This window comes from Lynx rufus, unplaced genomic scaffold (assembly GCF_022079265.1).
Source record: "Lynx rufus isolate CCGP_SWC_20201006 ecotype Redwood Valley unplaced genomic scaffold, mLynRuf1.p SCAF_21, whole genome shotgun sequence".
NCBI lineage: Eukaryota > Metazoa > Chordata > Mammalia > Carnivora > Felidae > Lynx > Lynx rufus.
In genome coordinates this window covers 9,748,751-9,775,691 of record NW_025814836.1, presented here as the reverse complement: position 1 = coordinate 9,775,691, position 26,941 = coordinate 9,748,751, and the positions used below count along the sequence as shown (strand labels likewise).

Here is a 26,941-nt window from a genome sequence, read left to right as displayed (position 1 = left end):
CTCTGTGAGGGTGAGTAGTAGTTTTTCCATTGAGAAAACTGAGCCACAGAATGGGAAATAATTTGCCCAAGGCCATTCACCTCATAAATCGTGGAGCTAGGGTTCAAATCCACTGTCTTAGCTATGATTCTGTATGGCCTGCCTATACGGATACAATGCAGTTCCAACAGAGTGAGCTAAGTGCCGGGTATAAAAAGTCTCCACTGTTGCAGTGGTGGACGTGGGGGCCACAGCAAAAGAGGTTTACTAGAGAAAATATGGTTTGACTTGAGATCCTGAAAGGTGGGGCAGGGATGGGGCAGTGGAAGGACAGAGATGTGGGATTTTTTTTTTTTTAATTTTTTTTTTTTCAACGTTTATTTATTTTTGGGACAGAGAGAGACAGAGCATGAGCGGGGGAGGGGCAGAGAGAGAGGGAGACACAGAATCGGAAACAGGCTCCAGGCTCCGAGCCATCAGCCCAGAGCCCGACGCGGGGCTCGAACTCACGGACTGCGAGATCGTGACCTGGCTGAAGTCGGACGCTTAACCGACTGCGCCACCCAGGCGCCCCAAGAGATGTGGGATTTTTGAAACACATAGGACACTGAGTGTGAAGGGTAGAAGAAGAGAGGAACATGTTTGGTTTTAGGAACTGAGAAAAGTTCAGTATGATTAGAGCATATCCAATAATTTATTCTATGGACTGTATTAGCCATTTGACATCTGATAGAGAGGAGTGGCAGAAACGGATGCATTTTAGCAAATTCACTAGTGATAGTATGTGAACTTAGTAAAAGGGCCTGCAATCTCAGCAAGAGCAGGTGGGTGCCTGCTTCCTGATCAGAACTCTGGTCTCATTTCCCTGCACCCCACTCTAAACACATTTATTGAGCACCTGCTATGTGTCAGGCACTGTTCTGAACATAATGGGAATACAGCCACAAAATAAAGTGCTGTCATGGCACTTACATTTCGTTTTTTTGTATTTAAGTTTATTTGTTTATTTTATTTTTTTTTTCAACGTTTATTTATTTTCGGGACAGAGAGAGACAGAGCATGAACAGGGGAGGGGCAGAGAGAGAGGGAGACACAGAATCGGAAACAGGCTCCAGGCTCTGAGCCATCAGCCCAGAGCCCGACGCGGGGCTCGAACTCACGGACCGCGAGATCGTGACCTGGCTGAAGTCGGACGCTTAACCGACTGCGCCACCCAGGCGCCCCAAGTTTATTTGTTTAGAGAGAGCGAGCGTGTGCAAGTGGGGACAGGGCATAGAGAGAGAACCCAAGGAGGCTCTGCACTATCAGCATGGAGCCTGATGTGGGGCTTGATCTCACGGACGGTGATATGAAGACCTGAGCTGACTCAAGCAGGCTCCACACTATCAGCGTGGAGCCCAATGAGTGGCTTGAGATCATGACCTGAGCCAAAATCAAGAGTCAGTCACTTTAACTGACTGAGCCACCGAGGCGCCCCAGCCCTTAAACATTTCTGAGTGAAGGAAATTGATGGTGAAATGTACAATGTCAGGTGGTGATCAGTGCTGTGAAGAAAGGTGAAGCAGAGAAGGGGTAAAGAGGTATACAGGATCTTGTTTTAAGTTAGGTATTTAGGGAAGGCCTCCAGTGTGCTGTTTGAATTGAGTCCTGGAAGAAATGAAGACCACACCATGAGAATATCTGGGAGAAAAATGTTAAAGATAAAGGGAACAATGGGGCACCTGGGTGGCCCCGGTTAAGCGGCCGACTTTGGCTCAGGCCATCATCTTGTGGTTCACGAGTTCAAGCCCTGCATTGGGCTCTGTGCTGACCACTCAGAGCCTGAAGCTGCTTCAGATTCTGTCTCTGCTTGCACACTGTCTTTCCCCTGCTTGCACACCGTCTCTCTCAAATATAAACATTAAAAAAAAATTTTTTTTAAAGAGGCAAAGGGAACAAGCAAGTGCTGCACAAGTTCTGGGAAGGGAACGTACTTAGCACTTTGAAGAAAAAGCCAGGAAGACTACAGCAAGAACAGAACGATGGGAGAGAGGCTAAAGAGATGATGAGCTGGTGTGTTCCGTAGGTCCTTGAAGGTTCAAAAAGGCTTTGGACTTTGTTCCAACTGAGAATGGAAAACCATCGAAGGCTTCTCAACTGAAGAATGAGAAGACCTTACTGAAGGGCTCACTCTGGCTTAAGGAGGTAGATTGTAGAGGAGCAAAAGATAAAGGGGAAGACCTGTCGGCAAGCTTTGGAATAGTTGAGGCAGGAGATGCTAGTGGCTCATCCTAGACAAGAACAGTCCTACGTTGAGAAGTGGTCAGATTCTGGAGAGGTTTTGAAAGTGGAGCCAACAGGCTTTGCTGATAGATTAGTTGGCCATGTGGTGGCAGTGAAAAGAAATCAAGATAACTGAGGTCTGGGGCCTGGGGGAGAAAGAGTTGCCATTGAATGAGCAGCTGGAAGTTAACCAAATGCAATTAAGAAAAAGGGGACATAGGGGCACCTTGGAGGGCTCAGTTGGTTAAACGTCCGACTTTGGCTCAGGTCACGATCTCATGGTTTGTGAGTTTGAGCCCTGCATTGGACTCTGTGCTGACAGCTTAGCCTGGAACCTGCTTCCGATGCTGTCTCTCTCTCTCTCTCTCTCTCTCTGCTCCTCCCCCACTCGCATGCTGTGTCTCTCTCTTAAAAATAAATAAACATTAAAAAAAATTAAAAAGAAAAGACACAGATGCTTAATACAAACCATTCACCACTGTAATACCTGTTCACCTGCACAGTGAAACTGCTAGTGAATGATCAGCTCTAACCCAAATGCAGAGATAACAGGCTGCCTGGGACCCTACTGGGATGCCAGCGATATGGCCACCAGGGAAGCCTGGTCAGGGAACAGCTGTGTGAAGCCATACTTGTTGGTCCTGTGGGAGGAATCCAGTTTCACTGAGAAAATGAGCAAGTTTGACTTGGTTAGTTGATGCTGTCTCTATTCCAGAAGGTAGAAAAAAAAAAGTGAGGTTCTCTTTCTTATTTAATCCTAGGCTGTCCGTAGCAGGCATGGCTATTTACATTTAAATGAAATTTTAAAAGAAATTAAAAAATAAATTCTAAATGAAATTTAAAAAATTCAGTTCTTCATTGAGAGTAGCCGTGGTTCAAGTGCTCGATAGCTACATGTAACTAGTAGCTACTGTGTTAGGCCTCACAGATATAAAACATTAGCTTGTGCAGGTAAATTACATTTTGCTGCTTTGCAGGCATTCCTTGGAGATGAGCAGGTTGGGTTCCAGACGACGTCAATAAAGTGACTATCACAGTAAAGCAAGTCAATGAATTTTTGTTTTTCCAGTGCACGTAAGGGTTATGTTGATACTATACTGTAGTCTGTTAAGTGTGCATTATGTTTAAAAATATTTCTACATGCCTTAATTAAAAAATACTTAATTGCTAAATGCTAACCATCATCTGAGCTTTCAACCGGTCCTAATCCTTTTGCTGGTGGAGGGTCTCGCCTCCATGTTGACGGCTGCTGGCTGATCAGGGTGGTGGTTGCTGAAGGGTGTGGTGGCTGTGGCAATTTCTTCAAATGACAGTGAAGTTTGCCACATCGATTGCCTCTTCCTTTCGTGAACATTGCTCTGTAGCATGCGATTCTGCTTGATAGCATTTTGCCCACAACTTCTTTCGAAATTGGAGTCATTCCTCAAACCCTGCCACTGCTTTATCAACTAAGTTTATGTACCATTCTAAGTCCTTCGTTATTTCAACAACCTTCATAGCATCTTCACCAGAAGTAGATTCTGTCTCAAGAAACCGCTTTATTTGCTTACCCGTAAGAAGCAATTTCTCACTGTTCAAGTTAGATTGTGAGATGCAGTTCAATTCCATCTTCAGGCTCCACTCCTTTTTAAAAAAAAATTTTTTTTATATTTATTCATTTTTGAGAGAGAGAGAATGAGCAGGGGAGGGGCAGAGAGAGAGAGAGAGAGAGAGAGAGAGAATCTGAAGCAGGCTCCAGGCCCCGAGCCGTCAGCACATTGCCCGATGCGGGGCTCAAACTCATAGACCACGAGATCGTGACCTGAGCCAAAGTCGGATGCTCAACCAACTGAGCCATCCAGGTGCCCCTTTCAGGCTCCACTGCTAATCCTAGTTCTCCTGCTGTTTCCACCACAGCTGCAGTCCCTTCTTCCTCTGAGGTCTTGAACCCTGGAAATCATCCATGAGGGTTGGAATCAACTTGTTCCAAACTCTTGTTCATGTTGATATGTTACCTCTTCCTGCAAATCACAAAAGTCCTTAACTACAGTTAGAGTGGTGAATTGTTTCCAGAAGGTTTTTAATTTTCTTTCCCTGGATCCATTAGAGGAATCACTGTGTATGGCAGCTGTAGCCTTAGAAAATATATTTCTTAAGTAATAAGATTTAAAAGTTGAAATTACTGCTTGAACCATTGGCTGCAGAATGGATGTTGTGTTAGCAGGCATGAAAACAACATTAATTTCATTGTACATCTCCATCAGAGCTCTTGGGTGACCAGGTGCATTGTCGACAAGCAGTCACATTTTGAAAGGAATCTTTTTTTTCCCAGCAGTAAGTCTCAAAGGTAGGCTTAGAATGGTATGTTATCCGTGTTGTAAACAGATGTGCTGTCATCCCGGCTTTGTTTTTCCCTTTATAGAGCATTGGCAGAGTAGATTTAGTTGACTTTTAAGGACCCCAAGATTTTCGAAATGGTAAATGAGCACTGGCTTCAACTCAAAGTCACCAGCCACGTTAGCCCCTGATAAAAGAGTCAGCCTGTCCTTGGAAGCTTCGAAACCAGGCATTGACTTCTCTTTAGCTTCGAAAGTCCCACATGGCATCCATCTTCTTCCGATAGAAAGCTGTTTTGTGTACGTTGAGAATCTATTGTTTAGTGTACTCGCCTTCATTAACTATCTCAGCTAGATCTTCTGGAGAACTTGCTGCAGCTTCTACATCAGCACTTGACTTGACGCTCACCTTACACTTTGATGTTATGGAGACGGCTTCTTTCCCTAAACCTCATGAACCAACCTGCTAGCTTCAAATTCTTCCTCTTCAGCTTCCTCCTCTCTCTGAGCCTTCACAGAATTGAAGAGAGTGAGGACCTGGCTCTGGACTAGGGTTTGGCTTAAGGGAGCTTGTGGCTGGTTTGATGTTCTGTCCAGACCACGAAAACTTTCTCTGTATCAGCAATAAGACTGTTTTGCTTTCTGATCATTTGTGTGTTCACTGGAGTAGCACTTTTCATTTCCTTCAAGAACTTTCCTTTTGCATTCACAGCTTGGCTAGCGGGCTCCAGAGGCCTAGCTTTCAGCCCATTTTGGCTTTCGACATGCCTTCCTCACTAAGCTTAAATCATTTCTAGCTTTTGATTTAAAGTGGGAGACACATGGCTCTTCCCTTTCACTTGAATACTTAGAGGCCATTATAGGGTTATAAATTAGCCTCGTTTCAGTACTGTTAGGTCTCAGGGGACAGGAAGGAGAGGGAGAAAGATGGGGTAATGGCTAGTTGCTGTTGCTTATTATTCCCATCTTATGTGGATATAGTTCATGGTACCCCAAACCATTACAACAGTAACATCAAATATTGGACACATAATATAATATATTAGTAATATAATAACTAATATAATAATTAGTGATAGTATATTACAAATTCTTAATCTTCCTGTTCAGATTAGTGTGCTGTTGAAGTTACGCAGAATAGTCTGTATTATAATAGTGGAAAGTATAAGAAACCCATTATTACTATCATCTTCATTTTCCCACTAGGAATCTCTCTAAAAATTCTAAGATCATGTTGGACATTTTATAAAAATAACATTAAGAGACCCTATCTTAGGTGGGATTATTTATCTTTAGATTGGGTTCATGTAACTAACCTGGAGGGCAGTAGAAGTTAAGTCCGTAAAGCACATCCCCATAGGAACCTGAGGAAAGAATCTCAGAGTTCTTCTTGATACAGTAGGTAAAATCCTCATGGTGAAACACATGGAAATAAGTTAGAGAGGTAAGGGATGAATCAAAGAAATCCATAGCAGTGTGGTGAGAAATTATTTTTAGCTTTTCAAAAAGGAAAGATTTTGCAAATTATTATCCCAAATGTGATAAAGAAGAAACATTAATGGTAGGAATTTATGAAAGCACTTCTAGAAAGCAGTTTGAAAGTATGTATTAGATCCTTAGAATTGGAAGATCTTTTTGTCCAGTAAATTTACTTCTAATTAATTTATTCCAATAAATCCATCTTAAATGAAGGAATTTTTTTGTGTCTGAAAATTTCACCCTTCATTTCATATAATTTTTAAAATTCTCATGCCCAAATACAGAGAAATGATTAAATTGGTAGACTATAATCACAAGTATGTGTAATTTTTTAAAAGGTATAGAAGAAAAGCTGCAAGCCTACTGTCAGTGGTGAGAGTAATTATCAGGAAATGCTGGGTTTTTGTGCTGCTGCTTTTCTAAATTTTCAGTTTTTCATTAATGAAAAAATTTGTTTCTGGGAGAAATCCTGTTTGGAGACATTATACCATCTGACTTTCCAACTTTGTATTTTTTGGTGAATTCTTAGCAGAGTTTTAGGTATTTGTCTAGATTTTTTTTTCCTCCGTCACTGTTGCCTTTCTATCCTGTGTTAATACAGCACAATGTATAACTGTTTTAGACCTCCACGCAATGCCTGTACCTGTGTAACTTAGCTAATTGTATTTGGTGCTTCCCAAACCTTTTTTTAAAGAGTAATCACATGTATAGTGAACTAGGGTATGGTGTTTATCTGTGTATTTTCCTGATTTGAGGATTTTGCTTTTAAATACAAATGAGATGCATATCATAGTACATCTATACAAATCTGGTTATGATTTTGGCCAGGTTAGTATGTGTATTCCAATCTTTAGACCAACCACTAAAAAAAAAATAAATAAATAAAAACAAAGATGTACAGTAGTAAAACCTTGGATTGCGAGTAACTTGTTCTGTGAGTGTTCTGCAAGACGAGCAAACATTTCTAATAAATTTTAACTTGATAAATGAGCAATGTCTTGCAATATGAGTTGTACTTGACGCCAGATATCACGTGATCACAACGGAGCCAGTGGTTCTTCTCTCTCTCTTGCTGTGGGATTGTGGTTGATCGTCAATGCAGTGTTACATTTCTGTGAAATCTTCAAAAGGAGGCAAAAGCAAGGGTCAATGGATAGGTTCCTTGATAAAGTTGCATAAAAAGAAAATGATTCCCTTGAGTCAGTAGATAGCTGTGATTCGTTAATGCTAGCAAAAGTCGTCCTGTACAATAACCCTCCTCTCTGTTGTCTCCCTCACACCAGCCACGAAGGTTTTCAAAGGTAAGTGCAGGTTAATTTGTTTGTTTTTCTTTATATTTTGTATTTTCTTTATTATTTTGTATTATATTACAGTATTGTAATAATTTTTATATGAATATTTTTGGGTTGTGGAACGCATCTGAGTTTCCATTATTATGGGGAAATTCACTTTGATATACAAATGCTTTCGATTACAAGCATGTTTCTGGAATGAATTATGCTCGCAAACCAAGGTTTTATTATATAGCTAAAAAGTCAATAGAGAAATTAAAATAAAATACTAAAAAATTACCTAATAGTATAAAAAAGGCAGTAAAGGGAAGAAGGGGAACAAGAGAGGAGATAAATGGAAAACAAAATGGCAGATCTAAGCTCATCTAAGTATCAATAATTATATTAAATATTAAATGGACTAAACATTCCCAGTTAGAAGCTAGAAATTGTCAAAAAGGAGTAGACAAGATTCAATGAAATGCTGCCTATAAGAGATACACTTTAACTATAGAGATGCAGATAGGTTGAAAGTAGAATGGATAAAGATACACCATGCAAATGGTAATCAAGTGAAGGCCAGAGTGGCTATGGCTAACACATAAAATCTATTTTAAGACATAAACTAGTACCAGAACTGAAGAAGGAGGAGTAAGGATCATGGGATGTGTACACAGTAAGAGAGCCCAAAATACAAGAGGCAAAAAATTGATAATTAAAGGGAAAAATGGACAGTTATACAGTCACAGTTGAAAATTTTAACATCTTGCAGCAGTTGATGGAACAACTAGATAAAGAAATCAATAACTAGAGAAAATCTGAAAAACATCAAACACATTGACTTAATTGAGATTTCTGAAAACTGCACCCAGCACCTTCAGAATTTACATTTTTTTCCCTGTGTACGTGATTTTTTTCATGCGTACGTGATAGGATACCAGGATAAAGTCTCAGTAAATTTTATGAAATTGTAAGAATATGTTCTCTGACTACGGTGCAATTTTATTAGAAATCAACAACAATAGGATATCTAGAAGAGCCTCAGATGTTTGGAAATTAAACAGTGTTCTGAACTGAATGCTAATGAAAATACAATATATCAAAATTTGTGGGATGTATTTGGTGCTTAGAGAGAAATTTATAACTTTCACTGCTTATAGTAGAAAAGAATTTTATACCAGTTATCCAAGTTTTTACCGTAAGAAACTGAACTCAGAGTGGCTGCCCCCATCCGCCCTTTCTGTCCCCCAACAATCTCTATGGCACATTATCATGAGGACTGGCATTCTCCTTGCTGCCAGTGGGCAGACCTGCTTTTGGAGCTCAGTAGAAATGCCCTAAGCCTGGAGCATTGTTGAAAATAACAGTGGTCTCAAATTAGGTGGCAAACAATCTAGAAAGGCCAACAACACAGCTGCCTCAGGCTGTGATACTGGTTGGAGCAAGCACCACAGTACCCTCACATTTAATAGGAGACCTGGAGAATGAGACAGCCATTTGAGCTTTATTGAGCTTCTGTATATTCCTGGGAATTTGGAAGGCTACATGCATGCTTAAGAAAGACCACAAAGGACCCCAGTTATTGACTCAATCCTGGCTGAACAGGAGACCAGAAGATGAGAGCTTCACTGAATATTGAATGTGTGCCTCAACCTGTATACATATCACCTTGGCAAAAAGTGTGGGAGCCTTGCTCATTAGAGATGTTTAAGTACAACCTCTGACCAGTCATTAGTCAAAGAGAGTTATTTTTGCCAAACATAAGTTATTCTTGGTAGTGGCCCCTAGAAGCCAGAATTTAATAATATTAACAGCTAAGCAGACATGTAAGTGGCTGCATACTGCAGAGGAGACAGATTTTGTATAGTTAGCCTGCCCATTTCACTAAAACAAACAGCAATGGCATCCCACCTGGATACAATCAAGGGTTGCTACAATATAGTCGAAAATCTTTAGTTTTCAGAAAAATGTGAGACATGCTTAAGAAATAGGAATGTATAGCTCATACACAGGAAATAAAGCTGGCTAATAGAAAGTGTCTCTGGAGGGGCCCAGATGCTATATACTTAGTTAATAAAATTTCAGAGCAGCTATTATAAATGTGTTCAAAGAACTAAGGACAGATACCACATTCAGAGAATTAAAGGAAAATGTGATGACAGTGACTCATCAAATAGACACTAGCAATGCAGAGATAGAATTTACATACATATGAATATATGTGTGTGTCCCCAAATAGAAATTCTTGAGCTGAAAGTACAATAACTAAAATGAAGAATTCATTAGAGTAAATAACAGCAGATTTGAACTGGCAGAAGAAGGAGTCAGTGACCTTGAAAATTGATTAACAGACATTATTTCAGTTTGGGGAACATATGAAAAAAGAATAACAACAAAAATAGAGCCCCACACACCTGTGGGACATTATCAAGAATACTGACATATGCCTGAGGCATAATGGAAGAGCCAGAAAAGAGAGGAGAGAAAGGAAGAGGCAGAAAAAAATATTTAAAGAAATAATAGCCACAGCTTCCCACATTTGATGGAAAATATTAAACTACACATCTGAGGAGTTCAGCAAACTCCGAGTAGGATAAACTCATCTATACACATAGTAGTCAAACTGTGGAAAGCCAGAACCAAAGAGAAAATCTTAAAAGCACCTAGAGAAGTATCTCATTATGTACAAGAATTCCTTGGTAAGATTAACAGCTAATTTCTCATAAGAAACAACAGTGGCCAAAAGGCAGTGGGATGACATATTCTAATTGCTGAAAACAAACTGTCAATCAAGAATTTTATGCCTAACAAAACTGTCCTTTGTTTTTCATACGAAAAAATAAAGATCACTGGTAAAGGTAATCACTCAGGTACATCTAACAAACAGTATATTCATTTCTATTACTGTGCAACAAACTACACAAACATATGGCTTAAAACAGTGCACATTTATTACCCTACAGTTTTAAAGTGTTGGCCAGAATGTTTTCATCTGTAGGCTTGAGTAGAGAAAAATTTGCTTCCAAGCTCATTCAGGTTGTTACCAGTTAATTTCCTTGGGCTTCTAGGACTGAGCACTTCAGCTGCTTGCTGGCTGTTGGCTGGAGGTTCCAGTGGTTGCTGCAGGTTCTTGTCCTGTAGGCTTTCCCACCCGTGCTCCTTACCTCATCAAGTCAGCAAGGAGAGTCGCTATAGTGAGTCTGCCGGCAAGATGGAATCTCATATAACAGAACACAATCACAGTAGTGACAGGCCATCACCTTTGCCACACTCTTGGGTTAGAAGGAAGTCCTACGTTCTGCTTACAACTGGCCGGGAGAGGATTACAGAAAGGCATGGACATGAAGAGGCAGGGATTATGGGAGGGGCCACCTTAGAATCATTCTGCCATAAACAGTATAAATGTATTTTCCTCCTTTTCATCTCTTAAAGACAACAATATAAAACAAGTATAAAACTGCTGTTAGGCTTATGTAGAGATGTAATATATTTGACGATGGTAGCACAAAGGAGAGGGGAGGGGAAAAGAGCTGTATTGGAACAGTTTCTATGTACTGCTGGAATTACACCCAAAGTAATAATAGGAATGAATAATAGAAGAGAAATCAGTGGGATCGAAGATGGGAAAATGATGGGGAAAACTGATGAAGAAAATAAAAGACATATCACCAGTATTATGTATGGACAGATCCTACAGACATTAAAAGGGTAATAAGGAATATAATGGACACCTTTATGCCATTCAGAAGAAATGAACCAGTTCCTTGAAAGACGCAAATTGTCAAAACTGACTCAAGGAGAAATAAAACAATTTAATAGCCCTATACTGGAGAAATTTTGTTGATAATTAAAACTTTTCACTAAGGAAACTTCCGGCCCAGCTGCCTTCTCTGTTGAATTATTTCAGATATTAAAAAAAATAATAACAGCACTACTCAAACTCTAAGGGAACACTTCCAAATGTACTGTACAAGGTTTGCAGTCCCTGATACAAAACCAAATAGACACTGAAAGAAATGAAAACTATATACCAGTATCCTTTGTGACAATAGATTAAAAAAAAAAAAATCCTGGACAAAATACTAGCAAATCTTATCAGTATACAACAAAAAGAATATTACATCATGGCCAACTACAGTTTACCCCAGGAATGTAAGGTTTAAGATATGAAAAGCATGGTAATTTCCACTGTCTATAGAACTAAAGTAAATACCAAGTGATCATTTCAATAGATGCAGAAGATGCATGTGACAATATGAAATACCCATTCATCAATAAAGACTCTACAAACAAGAAGCAGAAGATAACTTCTAAAACCTAAGGAAAGGCACCTAAGAAAAGCTATAATATGCATCACAGTAAATGGTGAATTGCCTATTGCTTTCCGAGATCAGGAATAAGGCAAGAGTAGATGTTTTTACCACTTTTATTCAACTCTTGTTTAAATAAGAGGCCTGTGGATTGGAAAGGAAGAAATGAAGCTTTCTTCGCACAGAATGTAATTGTGTACATAGACTAGCATAACAAATATACAATAATGTGCTTGAACTAAAATTTAGTTAGGTAGACAATACATAGGTCTGTATATAATGAACCTTATTTCTCTATATCAGCACTTAATACTTGGAAAATGAAATTTTGAAACTGCATTACTATACCAACAAAACTTAAAATATTTAGCAATAAATGTAATGAAAGATGTGCAAGACCTACACACTGAAAAAGTACAAAACATTCCTGATGGAAATCAAAGAAGACCTAAATAAATAGATACTTCATGTTCATGTTTGGAAGAATCAGTATTATTTAAAGTATTAGGGGATGGTTTCCATTTTTAGAGGTGATGAAGTTCCAATCAAAATCCCACAGGTTTGTTTGAAGAAATTGTCGATTCCAAAATTTATTGGCCAAAAAAGTTTTTAAAAAGGTTTGAGGATATATACTACCTGCTATCAAAACTTACTGTAAAGCTGCAGTAATCAAGACAAGCCATTGTTGGTGTATGGATACACTTTTAGGTCAATAGAACAGGATAGGGTTTGGAAATAGACCCATACTTGCGTATGGTAAATGGTTTTCAGCGGTGGCACAAGCATAAATCATTGGGAAAAAGATAGTTTTTACAACAGATTGTGCTGGACAACTAGATACCTGTGTGGATAACAGTGAACCTTGATCTGATCGCACTGTACGCAGAAATCAGCTAGCAATAAGTCATTCTTCTAAATATGAGTTGAAAGTTTAACACTTCTAGGGGCGCCTGCGTGGCTCATTCTGACCCTTGATTTCACCTCAGGTCATGATCTCACGGTTCGTGTGAGTTCAAGCCCCACATCAGGCTCTGTGCTAACAGCACCGAGCCTGCTTGGGATTCTGTCTCTCCCCCTCTCTCTGCCCCTCCCCCACTCACACATGCTCTTTTTCTCTCTCTCAAATTTAAAAAACAAGGTATAACACTTCTAGAAGAAAACATAGAAATTCTATGTGATACTGTCTTGGGCAAAGATTTCTTAAATGGGACACGCAAAGCACAAGCAATAAAAAACAAAAAAAAAAGTCGACTTCATCAAAATTTAAAACTTCTGCTCTTCAAAAAACAAAACAAAACCATATAGAACAAGAAAAGGCAATCAAGAGACTAGGAGAAAATATTTATAAAACATACCTAACAAAAAGCTTGTATCCAGAATATATACACAATTAAATTATAAACTGTTATGAGAAAATATAACCACTTAGTAAAACAATGTGGCAATCTCTTGGGAAGTTAAACATGCACTTAATATGTGACCCAGCCAGTTCTTGCCTAGGTATTTACCCAAGTGAAATGAAATCATATGCACTTACAGATTTGGTTGTGAATGTTCACAGCAGCCTTATTCCTAGTAGCCTCAAACTGGAAATAACACAATTGTCCACCTGCTGGTGAATCATAAATAAACGTGTATCCATATTATGGAATACAGTTCAGCAATACAAAGGCATGAACCTTTGATACACACTGATAACATGGGTGAATTTCAGAAACATCTTGCTGAGTGAAACAAGTCAAACACAAAAGTCTACACACTATGTGATTTCACTTCTATGAAATTCTGGAAGGGCAAAACTTTAGTGGTTGCCTGGGACCCAGAGTCTGGGCAGGGAATTGACTGTAAAGAGACAGGAAGGAACTTCTTGAGATGATGGAAATATTTTGATTGTGGTGGTGGTTACATGGCTGTATACAATTCGTCAAAGTTCATCAACCTCTGTTTAAAGTGAGTGGATTTTATTGTACCTCAGTCAAGCTGTTGGAAAAAAAGAAATCCTATTGGTGGGAAGCATTTTTTATACACACTTTAAATTTTTTCAGTAGATTTAAATGGAGTTCTTGAGACTATACTATAACTTTTTAAAATAAGTTGCACTTGAAAAACATAAAAATAGAAAATAAAGTAAGTTGCACCTTGGAGGGAGGGAGGCTTGCTATAAGCAGACAAAGTAATGAGGTGGGTGGGGCTGCTCTGTTAGTGTTCAGAGAAAGTTTTTTCTCAGAAGGGACATTTGAGCAGATACAGATGAAGTGAATTGAGTTCAAAGAAATGTCTTGACATGTGCCTTGCTCCATCTCTTAATTTCTATCTAGATTTCTGTGGTTTCTGTTACTATCACAAATGAGATCTTTTTCTTATCTGTTGCACTGGCTAATAATAATTCTTAAATTAATCTTTGTTTGCATCCTCAATGGTCTTCTGTCTCCCATTTGTTAATTCCTTGAGGACAGTAAGTATACAATTTCATGCATTGTTAATTTACATCTCTGCTGTGCTGTGTTTCCAGTGTGTGCTTACTTAATGCATTTTCATGGTTTTTCTGAGACTGACCAGATCCTTGTTGTATCTGTTAATCTTTGTTTTTCCTAGCTCAGTATAGCACCAAAATGTAAGTAGCACCTAAAAAAGACGTAGTAAAGTAGAAAACCAAAGATGCTAGTGCCATTTCACGTAACATATTTTCAGTCTTAACTGTCAAATAGAGCAAGTATAGGATGCACACAAGACTGTGTGCTGGCACCTTAAAGACACCCCTGGTGGATGAAAAAAGGTGAGAGAAATGAAAGAAGGTATTCTTAAATCTGACAAGTTAAGAAAGAATGTCGGAAGCAGCTCATTATAGATTAGAAATGGAAGTCTTGGCAAAATTCATTGTTTCATTTGAACTAAAGGTATTCTTTTAGATTCATGCCTGTCTTCACTTGGTCTCTGTATATAAGGGTAAGGTAGGTTTCAGATGTGAAGGCTTCAGTGTCAGCTGTCTAAATGAAAACATTAGTAGCTGAAGTTCATGCCTGATACCAGCAGATGGCAGCAAAATGCTTTGTTTAAATGTTCTTGCTTTTTTTTTTCCTTGCTTTTTTCTTTTTTTTTTTAAGTCACAGAGTAGGTATTGTATCTTTTTCTTTTAGCGAAGGCCAAGGCAGATGGAATACTCTTAGTTTCTTTAAATGGTAATACAACCTTTGGGTACTGTCAGTTTATACTAAGTGGTTTTATGAATTCAACTGATACAGCTTACATAAAAATGTTAACTTTTTTTACAGGTTTTGTTAGCAACTACTTCTTAATTGTCATTTTTATTCTCCATAGTATTATTAATATTTTATATATAGTTTTCTGCCTCACAGATTTTCCTGAGGGACACAGCTGTCCTAATATAGTTTGGAATGAAATAACATTTTAGTAAACAATACTTGAATGTTTAATCATATAACTTGGGAAGCTTTTCGTTTGTTTGAAAAACACTCATGAATTTCTCTCTTTCATGAACAAACCAGAAATTAAGGGTGATGTTTATAAGGAGAAAGCATTTTAATCCTAAGTAGTTAGGTCTGAACAATTTATTTTCACGTGAAATTGCTAGCCTCCAGGCAGTGACCTACATAATAGGAAGGAGCACTTCTTCTACCCACAGCCCCGGAAGGCCAGCGGGAGGAGAGCTATACAGAACTGACCCTTGCTTTCAGGAGAGATTGGGGGCAGGTGACAAGTCAGTGACATAGCAGATAGATTATTGTTGCTTTTCTTTCTCTTTTATTCTTTCCTCTTCTCCCTCCTCCCACCATCCCCTACCCCCCCCCCCCATTTCTCTCTCTCTCTTTCTCTCCAGAAATCAATCCATTTAGGAGAGAGTTTTGGAACTGTTTTAGAAAATAATATTTATACAGTGCTGAGGTTTCTCCGAATTTTTCACCCAATGTGGTGTTTAATTCTTATAAACTCCAAAATTCTTGTAAAACTAAGAATCCAGAATAGTCTTTTATCTTATGAAAACATGATTTATCAAGATCACTTAACATATATCTTACATGCTTTGGAATTTTTACAGACCACAGAAAATATTTTTTTTTCTTTTTTTACCTAATACACCCTAAAACAACATGGCCTGCCAGACCACAGTACATCCGTAATTTAGAGCAGCAGATGTTGCTACACATGCTTCTCTTTAAGACCAAGAAACACAAGAGAAAATAAAACAAAAAGTTCAAAACAGAAGAGAAACATGAAACAATACAGAGATGAGAGAGTTGAGTAGCCAAAAGCAATTGGTTAAATTAGCCAAGAGAGGGGATATGGCAATCTGAACTCTCTGTTTTTGCCCATCTATCTTTTAAATACTTTGTAAGTCATTTTCATTCTGTTAACCCAGGTTTGATAACTTTCTACCAAAATTTATTTTCCATGAAACAATGCTTCAATTGAGGAAAGAAGTACTTGATGTTCATTATAATGTTCAGTCATTTCGCAATTTTTATGGAAACGTCTTAAATGCCCTGTGCCATGGTAGAGACCATTGTTTTGTCTTCAAGTCTGCTAATGTTTTCGTTTTGGTTTTAACTCTAGCTGATCCTACAGTTAAGGACTTGATCGGAGGCTTCACTGCTCTTCATTACGCAGCTATGCATGGCCGGGCCCGGATCGCACGCCTGATGTTAGAGTCTGAATACAGGAGCGACATTATTAATGCCAAAAGTAATGACGGCTGGACTCCCCTCCATGTGGCTGCTCACTATGGGAGGGACTCTTTTGTCCGACTTCTACTGGAGTTCAAGGCGGAGGTCGACCCGCTCAGTGATAAAGGCACAACACCACTTCAGCTCGCTATCATCCGAGAGAGGTCAAGCTGCGTGAAGATCCTCCTGGACCACAATGCCAACATTGACATCCAGAACGGTTTCCTGCTGCGATACGCTGTGATCAAAAGCAATCACTCTTATTGCCGAATGTTCCTTCAGAGAGGAGCAGACACAAACTTGGGTCGCTTAGAAGATGGACAGACTCCTTTACATTTGTCTGCCCTTAGGGATGATGTGCTTTGTGCACGGATGTTATATAATTATGGAGCGGACACAAACACAAGGAACTATGAAGGACAGACCCCATTGGCTGTTTCAATAAGTATTTCTGGAAGTAGTCGACCATGTTTGGATTTCTTACAAGAAGTCACAAGTATGTAATTTCATTATTACTGTCATTGCATTTAAAATGTTCATCTTCTGAGGGGCTTTAGATGTTTTCACAACTTAAAATGACCAGACACTAACGATTCCTATTAGCCCTGCTTATTAATAAGTTATTATTAATATTCTACTTCATTCTTCTGAAGTAAAAAGAAACTTCTAGATCACAAGGTTTCATACAAATTCAGTTGTGTTACTGAAAGTAACAGGGGTATGTGTATAGGTTGAGATAGGAAATGGAGAAAAGGACAGAGAGAAGAGAAATTTTTAAATTCACTAAGATCTGTGTTAGAACAAAGCAGTTCTTGCTGGTCATATACATAGTCGTTCAGGCTTTCATAGACTTCAGCTTGAGGAATGAGAAGGAGAGTTTGGGATTTTAGGTTCCATGTCTGTGTAAGTGTCCTAGAATTTGTGCTTTCTTGCTAAGCTGTTGCTCACCGTTTTATTGTTTCTTTGCTGGCTTCCTATGATGTGACCCCACATGAGATGAACAGCAGTGTTCCTGATTTAGGGATACTAATAATGCAGGTTAAGGATGCTAGAATTTGTTGTAAGAAAAGATTTTTTTGTCAGTAGGAAATTTGGTGCCACCGTCCCTGGTCCACCTGACTTCCACTTTCGACACGGTTTTGTGTGGGCACTTCTTCTTAAAGCCTGGAGGCATATGACCTACCTCATGTTGTGGTGCACATGTTTGCATCATTTTTCCGGCAGGGGTATTGGTTTGTGCGGACACTGCCTCCTTCTCTTGCTGGATGTCCTGTGTGACTAGTCGAGTGTGTGTCTCAGAGCTCAGCTTCCTAACATGAAGCTAAAGTCTATAAACAAAATATATGATTTTACCAACTGCTGCACTTTTTAGTGAATTCCTCTTTCCTCACCTGATTTTTACCTTTCAGTCATTAATAAGGAAGAAATTAGGGTACCAGGTACCAAGGGGTAAGGAGTTTACTTGACCTTGTAGATAATCTGCCCCCTTGTTTGGAACTGAACTTGGGAGTAGAAATTTGCAGATTCTTTCAGCAAGTTTTCTAGCAGTCTAGAAATGAAGTATAATTTGAATTTTGTATGTTTGTAAAAAGGAAAAGACATTATCACCACTGGGTGTATACACACTAAAGCATAAAAAGAAATCACACTCAGGATCTAACGTGTGCTGTCCAGTAGGTCTTTCTGCGTGGTCTGAAAATGGTCTGTCTGTGCTGTCCAATATGGTGGCTGTTGTACACTTGTTACATGGCTAATGCCACTGAGGAACTGAATGTTTTTAATGTTTATTCATTTTTTGAGAGAGAGACAGAGCATGAGCAGGGGTGGGGGCAGGGGGCAGAGAGAGAGGGAGACACAGAATCTGAAGCAGGCTCTAGGCTCTGAGCTGTGAGCACAGAGCCCAACGTGGGGCTTGAACCCATGAGCTGCAAGATCATGGCCTGAGCTGAAGTTGGACGCTTAACCGACTGAGCCACCCAGGTGCCTCAAGGAACTGAATTTTCAATTTAACTGTATTGACTGTAATTACAAGTGCCTGGTGTTTCCCATGTTCCACAGTACAGGTCTGTGTGCCTTGGGAGAGGTGTTTTGGGCTGATTGGTAGGTGGTCCCTTGCTGAGAGCTTTCTAGGCACAGGACCTCTGGAGAGATGGGAGATGTTGTGTATGTTGGTTCCTCACCAGTTTACTCTGACTCTTCAGATCCAGGCCACATTTTCTGAAAAGTTTGCTGTGAAATTTCAAGTGCTGATTCTTTTCAGCAAATTTTCTAGCAGTCTTCATGCATAGACTGGGAGAGGTATTGGTGTTATGAGAGAGAAGATTACTCTTGAACTTGAGCTTAGGATTCTGTCATGGTAAATAGCCTGTGAAGTATCTTTTATTCTTTATACATTCTGAATATCTTTGTGTTCTTGCTGTCATTTTTGTCTTAACTTCTCACTAGAGACTCCTGGTTTTATTAGCGTGACTGCCTTCGGGAAGGCATATTATATACATAAATGCCTCAGCTCCTTTTGTTAAATACCTCACTCGGCAGTTAACAGCATCAACTAGAGCTAGGCGGCCCAAACTCAAGCCCTGACTCTGCCACGTGTCAGCTTGGGCAGGTTACCCAACTGCTCTGTGCCCCAGTGTCCTCTTGTTAGCATTAGGATAATTATATCTGTTTTACAGGCTTGTCATGTGGATTAAATGAGTTAATATTTATAATGCACTTAAAACAGTGCCTGGCACATTTTAATGGCTATGTGTACTTTTCTAAATAAAATAATTAAACGGGAGTGGATGAACAGCAAAGGCTGGCTTGCTTCCAATAGAGCGAATCCCCTAGATTCTTATTCTCCCCTTGCTTCCTAATTTCAGCTCGGTGGACTCTTCTGTAGTCTGCATATGGAGACCCAAGGAGGGATGGGGGGCGCTGCCCTTTCCCATCAGCCTCAGAGCTGCTGAGTTACAGCACAGAGTGCTTCTGGGGAGCAAGACTGTTGAGTTACAGAGAAAACTCACAGGTACCTTTAAAATTAGGGGCACGTGGAAAGAGTTACGGGGTTGCCTCTTCATATTTGAGATCTCCTGCTACACGTAGAGTGGAGCTGTGTACCTGGTAGGCCCTCAGGAAATGTGGGTCAGCTGGTTGACTGGTGGTTGGTGGCCGAGCAAACTTGGTATGCTTTTCAGAAGTGAAGGGCCATCAACCTTTTGAAGGCTACGGTATCGTTGTGTTCAGGTGCCTCAACATAGTCCATTCCTTGTTGACTCTCCAGTGATGTTTCCTGCCAAAACCAAAGTTAACGTTTCTGCTTGACCTGTGCATCATTTATTAGATTTTCTTTTCCTAGTGAGTAATTATCTGTTAGAAGAACCAACTGTAACTGATGCTTTTTGGAGCTCTCTACTGAGCTCTCTTGAAAGCCAGAGTGAAGGAAGGTCGGATAGTTCAGGGAGCACTAAGTCAAATCTGCAAGCTCCTTCTGGCCTCCACAACACCATTGAGCACCAGGCACCGAGCTGTTGGCTTCTAATCTGAGACCCCCGAGGTATAAGGATGGCAGAAATGCCACTTGGTGGTCTTTATTCAAGTCTCTTCTACTGTTCATTGCACCATTGTGACTAGAAGCAGTTTATTTAAGTTAGAAGAGCTCAAGACAGTTATAATCCTATGGAATCTAAAAGCTACTGTGGCTTTTTAGAAAAATTGCCATAAAAACTCTGATACAAACCGCATAGAAACAGAACAGGTCGAGTGGCTTAGGTATAAACTAGTATCTGCTGGTGCCTTGTTGACTGTGGGTAGAGGCAGAAACCATGAAGAACTGCTGGTACTGTTCACCTGCAACCAGACTTCCAGAAACTTCTCTTTCCTAGAATGGCTGGAACTCGACATGGTCTCCTCCAGAAAACCAGTCGAGTGAAGGAGCAGCTTCTTTGTGCCCTGGAACAAGAATGTGGATCACTTTGCAGGAGGAAAGATGTTTCCAGCTTAGAGAAGCCAGTTTCTGTTCTTTTAGTTCTTTTACTTGGAAGAAAAAACGAGAAAGTGAACAACGGAACAATGCAGGTGTGACTGATCACAGGAGAAATGGTTGTGGAGACAGTTTGCAGCAGACACCCATTTGTTGGTAGGGAGAGGTCCATTTAGGGCTGAGTCCCTGGATGAGGAGTTAAACAGCCCCTTGCACCAAAGCCAAGGCTCGGGTGAGGCAAGTAGGGTGCGGGTGCCTAGGGCACAAAATTTAAGGAAAAACTCATTTTCAGGATCATGCAAATGAACACAGGTAATTAAAGGAGAATAATTTGCACATAGCGTCAAACACCATTATGGAGCAAAGAGGATCCTGGAAGCTCTGGTCTCTGGAAATGGGCTCAAATTCTCCAGCCTGAGGGAAGAGCAGAACATTGTAGGAATGTTTGCCCAATTCAAAAAAGAAAGTAAACATTTATGAATAAAAAAAGGGCAAGCACAAGAAAATGTTAAAACAGGTACAGTATTAAACGTGGATAAAGACTATTTCATCAGGAAAGTTTACCCTGAGGGTATGGTTAAATAATAACCAAACTCAGCCTGAGCTATTCGATTGTAATCCAGTGCTCTTTTACCCCTTATCATCTCCCTGTGCCATAATGTAAATTCCCCTCCCTACTCAACATACCTACTGACGAAGGAGTTATTCGGAATGTAAAATCTTTGAAGAGAGAGGAATTCCACAGGAAAGCTGAACCTCAGGCATTGACCAGCAAGAACTTTTAAACTTATGGGGGGACAAAAAGGGATTTTAATTACCTGCATGCCTGGAATTTTGTTCGGAGAGAAGTAGTGAGGAACTTAGTTTCAGGGGAAAGCCTACTTCTTCATGCTCAGGCACAGATCACACATGTGGTCGCCATGGACTTTCTTCAGCCAGCCACCTCTGCAGGAGAAGGCCTCAGGACTGAACAGAACTGGTACCTGCAGCTCCTTGTGCACAAGGGTGTGGAAATTGGAAGAAGGTTTTAGAGAACAGAGTCAAGTCAGAGTAGAGAGGGCAGTAAACAAGATGGCTCCCTGCTGGAGAGCGCCACTTGAACAAGATGACTCCCTGTTGGAGAGCGCCCCCTGAGAGGAGGCTGCCTCCATGTTTGATAGGCTGGACTGTTTGAAGAACGGGTGCCGTGTTGTGCTGCCTGCCGAGGAAATCCTTCAATTGTAAGGCTTACCCTTTCTGCACAAGAAGGAAATGTTCCGAAGGCAAAGTGGAATCAAAGACTTGTGCAAGCGGCAAGGTCAAGAGCTATTGGAGAGGTTGCGCTCATCACCCATTCCTTACTTTGCCAGTGACATCCACGTCTATACTTACTGTGTGGAATCTACCTCTGCAGAGCTGCTATTTCATTAAGGCATTAGAGAGGCAAGATTTTACCACCACCATCAAATATTTTCGTTAGTTTTAAAAGAGCAATCATAGTTAAATTGCCTGTCTGATAATTCCAGCATCTGTGTCATAGCTGAGTCTGCTCTGATGCTTGGCTTTGTCTCTTCCGACTGTTGTTTTTTCTTGCCTTTTAGCCTGTCTTGTAATTTTTTATTGAAGCCAGGCATGATGGATCAGGTAACAGGAACTGAGGTAAATAGGCCTTTAAATGTCAGGTTCTGTGTTAACCTGGTGAGGAGCTGGGCTGTGTGCTGTGTCTGCCAAGGCTGTAGGTGCCGGAGGCTTCAAACTCCTGTGTCCTTGCTTTTGTCTCCCCTCTTGACTTTGGGCTTCTCGGAAGTGTTGGCGTCTCGCGGCTCTTTCACATGCACCTGTAGTCCACTGTCCTCACACTGGACCCCTGTTGCTGTGGAGGCAGGGTGTGGGGAGGCTAGCAGTCTACAGTCTACAGATGAAGATCTCAGTGTATCCAGGGGCCTGTGTCCCTGGGCTGTGGCCTTCATAAGCGTTTCTTAGTTTGCCCCCTCACGCCCCCGCATCTTTCTCCTCCTCAACACGTACACCCCTTGGTGAGACCGAAAGCCTGTTGGGGGCTGAAGTCAGAGAAATGTTCTTTCTCCAGGTGGGCTAAGACTCTGGTAATGTCTTTCCTTGTAGAGAACAGGCCTTTGTTATGGAGAAGGTTCTGGGCATAGGTCATGTGGTTATTCTTGCCCTCCCTTGCTAGAACCACAAAGGGGTTTTTATCAGCTATTCACTGTGAGAGCCTGGTGGGGCTCCTGAGTAAAACTGAGAGAACAGGTGGGGGCTCTCACTGTCAGGCCAGTCCACACACAGCCTCAGGTAATTCATCAAAATTATCATTTAAGTGTTTCTGCCAGTTCAGGGCTCTGACGTCTTCTGCACCAGGCACACACATCTCCACAGTGACTCTCTGGATTTGTTCCTCTCTCCTGATTCTGTGATGGACGTTTGCCCTGGGAGGTCTGTTCACGGGTGGGCTGGTCCAAGGGAAGTCATTGATTTTGAGCTTGTTCAGCTTTTCCTTCTTATGAGGATGGGAGTGATGACTTCCAAGTTCTTGACATGTTTGGGAGCTGAAACTGGAAGTCTGTTCATTAGTTTTATCATTGTTACTTACAGTGTGAAAACCATCCTATCCGTGGTCATTTGGGCTGAGTGGTGATTTGCCCACTGGAATTGAGAGGCACATCTCTCCCATTTACCATTCTGAAGACCTCTCAGCTCTGCCTGTGTCAGAGGTGCTATTAAATTAGGTGTATCTAATGGTGGAGAGAGGGGCTAATGGGTTCTTGACCCTGTGTCTGACTTGCCTAAAAACACTTGGGCAAGCCGCTGGGCCTCCCCACTCCCCCTGGTTCTCAGTGCCCCACCTCTGAACCATGGGGGGGATCAGACCATAGTCTCTGGGGTCTCTCCCTTCTTAAAATTCTTGCCAGTAACCACTCTTAAAGGGGATGGTTTCCTGCTGCTTGAGATTTTATTTTACAATTTATGTGCAACAGTGCAGACTCCCCGGGGGTCCTCGAGACCGTTTTAGGTGCCCACGCAGGCAAAACAGATTTCCTAGCAACGCTACGTGATTTGTCTCTTTCACTGCACTGACATTTGACTGGGTGTGAATGCAATAGTAGGTGAACCTGCTGGCTCCTCAGGCCATGGCCCCCAAGGGTACCAGCAGTCCTGGTGTGCTCTTCACCGCCGGGCAATCTCACTAAAGAAGATTCCAGTTCCATTTAGGGATGTCTTTGACGAAGCAGTAAAATTAATCCCATTAAATCTGATCCCTCTGCGTGTGTGCCTTTTTAATATTCTGTGGAATGGAGATGGAAAGTATTCTTACTGAGTTGCAGAGTGCTGTGATTGAACTGAGGAAACGCACTCCTTTGAGTTGTTTGAGCTACACCAGCAGCTTTTGTGTGTGTGGAACACCCATTTTTACCTGGAAGGGCGACTGACAGCCACACTTACAGCCATTTCACCTTGGATATTTGGCAGACATTTCCTTGTCACCCTAAGGGAAACAACTGACAGTATTTGTGGCAAGCCATAAAATCTGAGCTTTCAAGTGAAAATTAGAATTTTGAAAAGCTTGTGTTTGCTACTATGACTTTGGTACGTTCCCAATACGTAAAGACTTTTTTGAGATCAGCAGTGATAGTAACAAAAGTGATTTTTTGATACCGTATAATGAAATGGGCCAGCATTTGGAAGATCTCATAACGTAGTGAACTGTTCAAAGGGCAAGATGGACCAATGGATTTTAATGTGAAAGAGTACAAAAGGTTCATTGATTTTGTTTCAGATTTCCTATTGCAACTAACCTTTAAAAAAATAACACTTGTCGAGTTTTGGTGAAGTATCAAAGATGATGATTATCTTAAAAGGCTGTGAAAATATTCCTTCCCTTTCCAGTTATGTGAGGCTGGGTGTTCTTCACTTACTTCAATCAACACTGCATATCACAACAGAATGCAGGAGCAGATCTCTGAATCCAGCTGTCTTCTATAAAGCCAGACTTTAAGAGATAATTTGCAAAAACATGTAAAACAGTGCCACTCTTCTCGTGAAACCTTTTTTATCTTAGAAAGCAGCTTCTTTTTCCCCACAAAATTTACTTCAAGTGATGATGAATTTATCTTACTGTTATTTTTATTTTATTTATTTTGTTGTATTTTTTTAAGATTTTATTTTTTAAGTAATCTCTACATGCAACATGGGGCTTGAAGTCAAAACCCCGAGATCAAGAGTCACAAGTTCCACTGATTGAGCCAGCCAGGCGCCCCCAACCCCATATTACTGTTTTTTTTAAATGAATCAATGAATACGTTTTAAATTTCTCAATCTTCATGTCTAAGTGTGGCAAATACTGATAGATGTAACCCACACAACAAAAATTCTTTGAGGTGCTCCAATTTTAAGAGTGCATAAAGGCCATAAAACTTAAAAACTTTGAGACCTAATGATGTATAACCTCTCTATTCAAATTTTTAAGGACACCTTGTTAGCCTAGTGTTTTCAAATTTGGTGAATCTCTGATATATTTCTCTTTGCAGTTAGTTTCTCTTTCTCTATGATCACATAAAACAACGCCTGGATAAAATGAAATGCTTTAAATTACGACTTGCCCTATGCCAGCATATTTACAATTTAGGATCTCTAGAGATCAGTGTTTGCTGAAGTGTGTCTGTAAAACTGTGGTTCTATCAGATGCATGAGGGCAAACAGATTCATTATTCAGATTAATTTGGAGGATTAGTAAGTACCCTGGACTCTAGATCCCACTTCTAGAGAGCAGCATATCCAAGGCGCAAGAAGTCCAGTAAATTAACCATTTTATTTTGTTCACTAAACAGCTGAACAAATTACACAGCATCTTTTATTCCTGTGGCAAGCCCTGGTATAGATTTTTTCTTACGGCAAAGAATATGCTATTTGGGTTTGTGTTTACTGTCCTAAGGAGTCCAAGTTGATGCAGCGATCTGTGTTTCCAGTAGATGCTGTTCATAGACCTGAAGCAACCACTCAGTATGCTTCAGTGGTGCGTAAAAGATAGGACTGGGTTGTATTTCAAATTGTATAATTTAAGAAATTAAATGGCTTATATTTCTGAAAAAAAGATTAGGTAGAAGGGAAATGAATTGGGTAAACTGTTTTGGTGGAGACTTAAATCTGTCAAGTACGTAAGCTTGTTACTTTCTAGAACAGCATCACAGGTGTTTAAAAACACTGTTTTAGGGACGCCTGGATGGCTCAGTCAGTTGAGTGTCCGACTTCAGCTCAGGTCATGATTTCATGGTTCGTGGGTTCAAGCTCGGTGTCAACCTCTGGGCTGACAGCTTGGAGCCAGTTTGGGATTCTGTGTCTCCCTCTTTCTCTGCCCCTCCTCCACTCCCACTCTGTCAATCTCTCTCTCAAAAATAAACAAACATTAAAAAAAAAATTTAAGAACACTGTTTTATAAACACTGCAGTAATCTGAAGTGTGTTTTTATTTAAATAGTCAAACACTATGTTTTAGCTGCAAAGTTAAAGTTCCAAAACAGTTTCGAACTTTAAAAAGTAAGAATACAGGTCATGACTTTTTTTTTTAATTTTAAGAAAATTTTAGGCTGTGGTGTTCTCTGCTAAATCTAATGGAACGACAGGCATGTCAGCAGATGATCACATAAAACAACATCTTTATATCAGGTGCCCTTATTCCTGTGTTTCTTTCAAATGCTTCTTTAATCAATTTCTTTGATTTTTTTTTTTTTTTTGGTAGGATGATATCAAAACAGTGTTACCTAGTATAACTCTTTGGAGAAATCATTTATGTAACACATTTTACCTAAGGTGATTTTTGATTATTGATTTTTTTTTCCCAAAGAAGTTGGGAATTTGCCAGACATCTACATTGTAGTCTTGATAGGCTTTTCAGTACCAATTACTAAAATCACTTTTAGAAATAAATAGTACACAGTTCTAAATCAACTTATCCTACATTTTAAGGTTCTTTGATATAGAAAGTATTACCTTATTCTGACTTTTTTTCATGATACTAATTTTGCTTTCTGAATTTTTTAAAAATATTTATTTTGAGAAAGAGAGTTTGTGCACATGTGTGCCTGAGCCAGGGGAGGGAGAGAGAGAACCCCAGGCAGATCCACACTGTCAGCCCAGAGCCCATTGCAGGCCCAATGCTTGAACTCACAAACTCTAAGATCATGACCTAAGCCAAAATCAAGAGTCACTTAACCGACTGAGCCACCTAGGTGCCCCTATATTGCACTCTGCTTTTTAACGTAGGCTTCTAGAGATTTGTCACTTGTTAGGAAGCAATATTTTGTTTGGTGCAAATGAAGAATGTAGGTCAAAGCTCACTTAGCCTGTGGAAAAAAATGTAACCAATGGACAGATGTCATCAAGGCTGATATTGTATATCAGCAATTCTAAGGCTTAAATTATTTTACAATACCATGATTTTTATTTTAAGGCAAGGTAGAAATTGCCATTGTCCTATGAAGTAAGATTTGTTGAACGCATTTCTTTTTTTTTTTAATATTTTTTAATGTTTATTTATTTTAAGAGAGAGAGAGAGAGAGAAGGTGCGAGCAGGGGAGGGGCAGAGCGAGAGGGATACACAGAATCAGAAGAAGGCTCTAGGCTCCGAACTGTCAGCACAGAGCCTGACCCAGGGCTCGAACTCATGAACTGTGAGATCATGACCTGAG

The 26,941-nt window shown here is 40.2% G+C and overlaps 1 protein-coding gene across 2 annotated transcripts in view; it reads left to right on the top strand.

Moving 5' to 3' along the window:
* ASB7 (ankyrin repeat and SOCS box containing 7) overlaps positions 1-26,941 on the top strand; it is a 53,378-nt gene that overhangs the window by 16,624 nt on the left and 9,813 nt on the right. Inside the window, exons 5-6 of one of the 2 annotated variants that reach the window (XM_047086693.1) lie at positions 16,189-16,794; positions 19,163-19,293. In XM_047086693.1, coding sequence (XP_046942649.1) covers positions 16,189-16,794; positions 19,163-19,182 — 626 coding nt within the window. In that variant the 3' untranslated portion in view covers positions 19,183-19,293. Of the gene's footprint in view, positions 1-16,188; positions 16,795-19,162; positions 19,294-26,941 lie in introns of those variants that run through there. The other variant, XM_047086692.1, reaches the window with a different exon arrangement.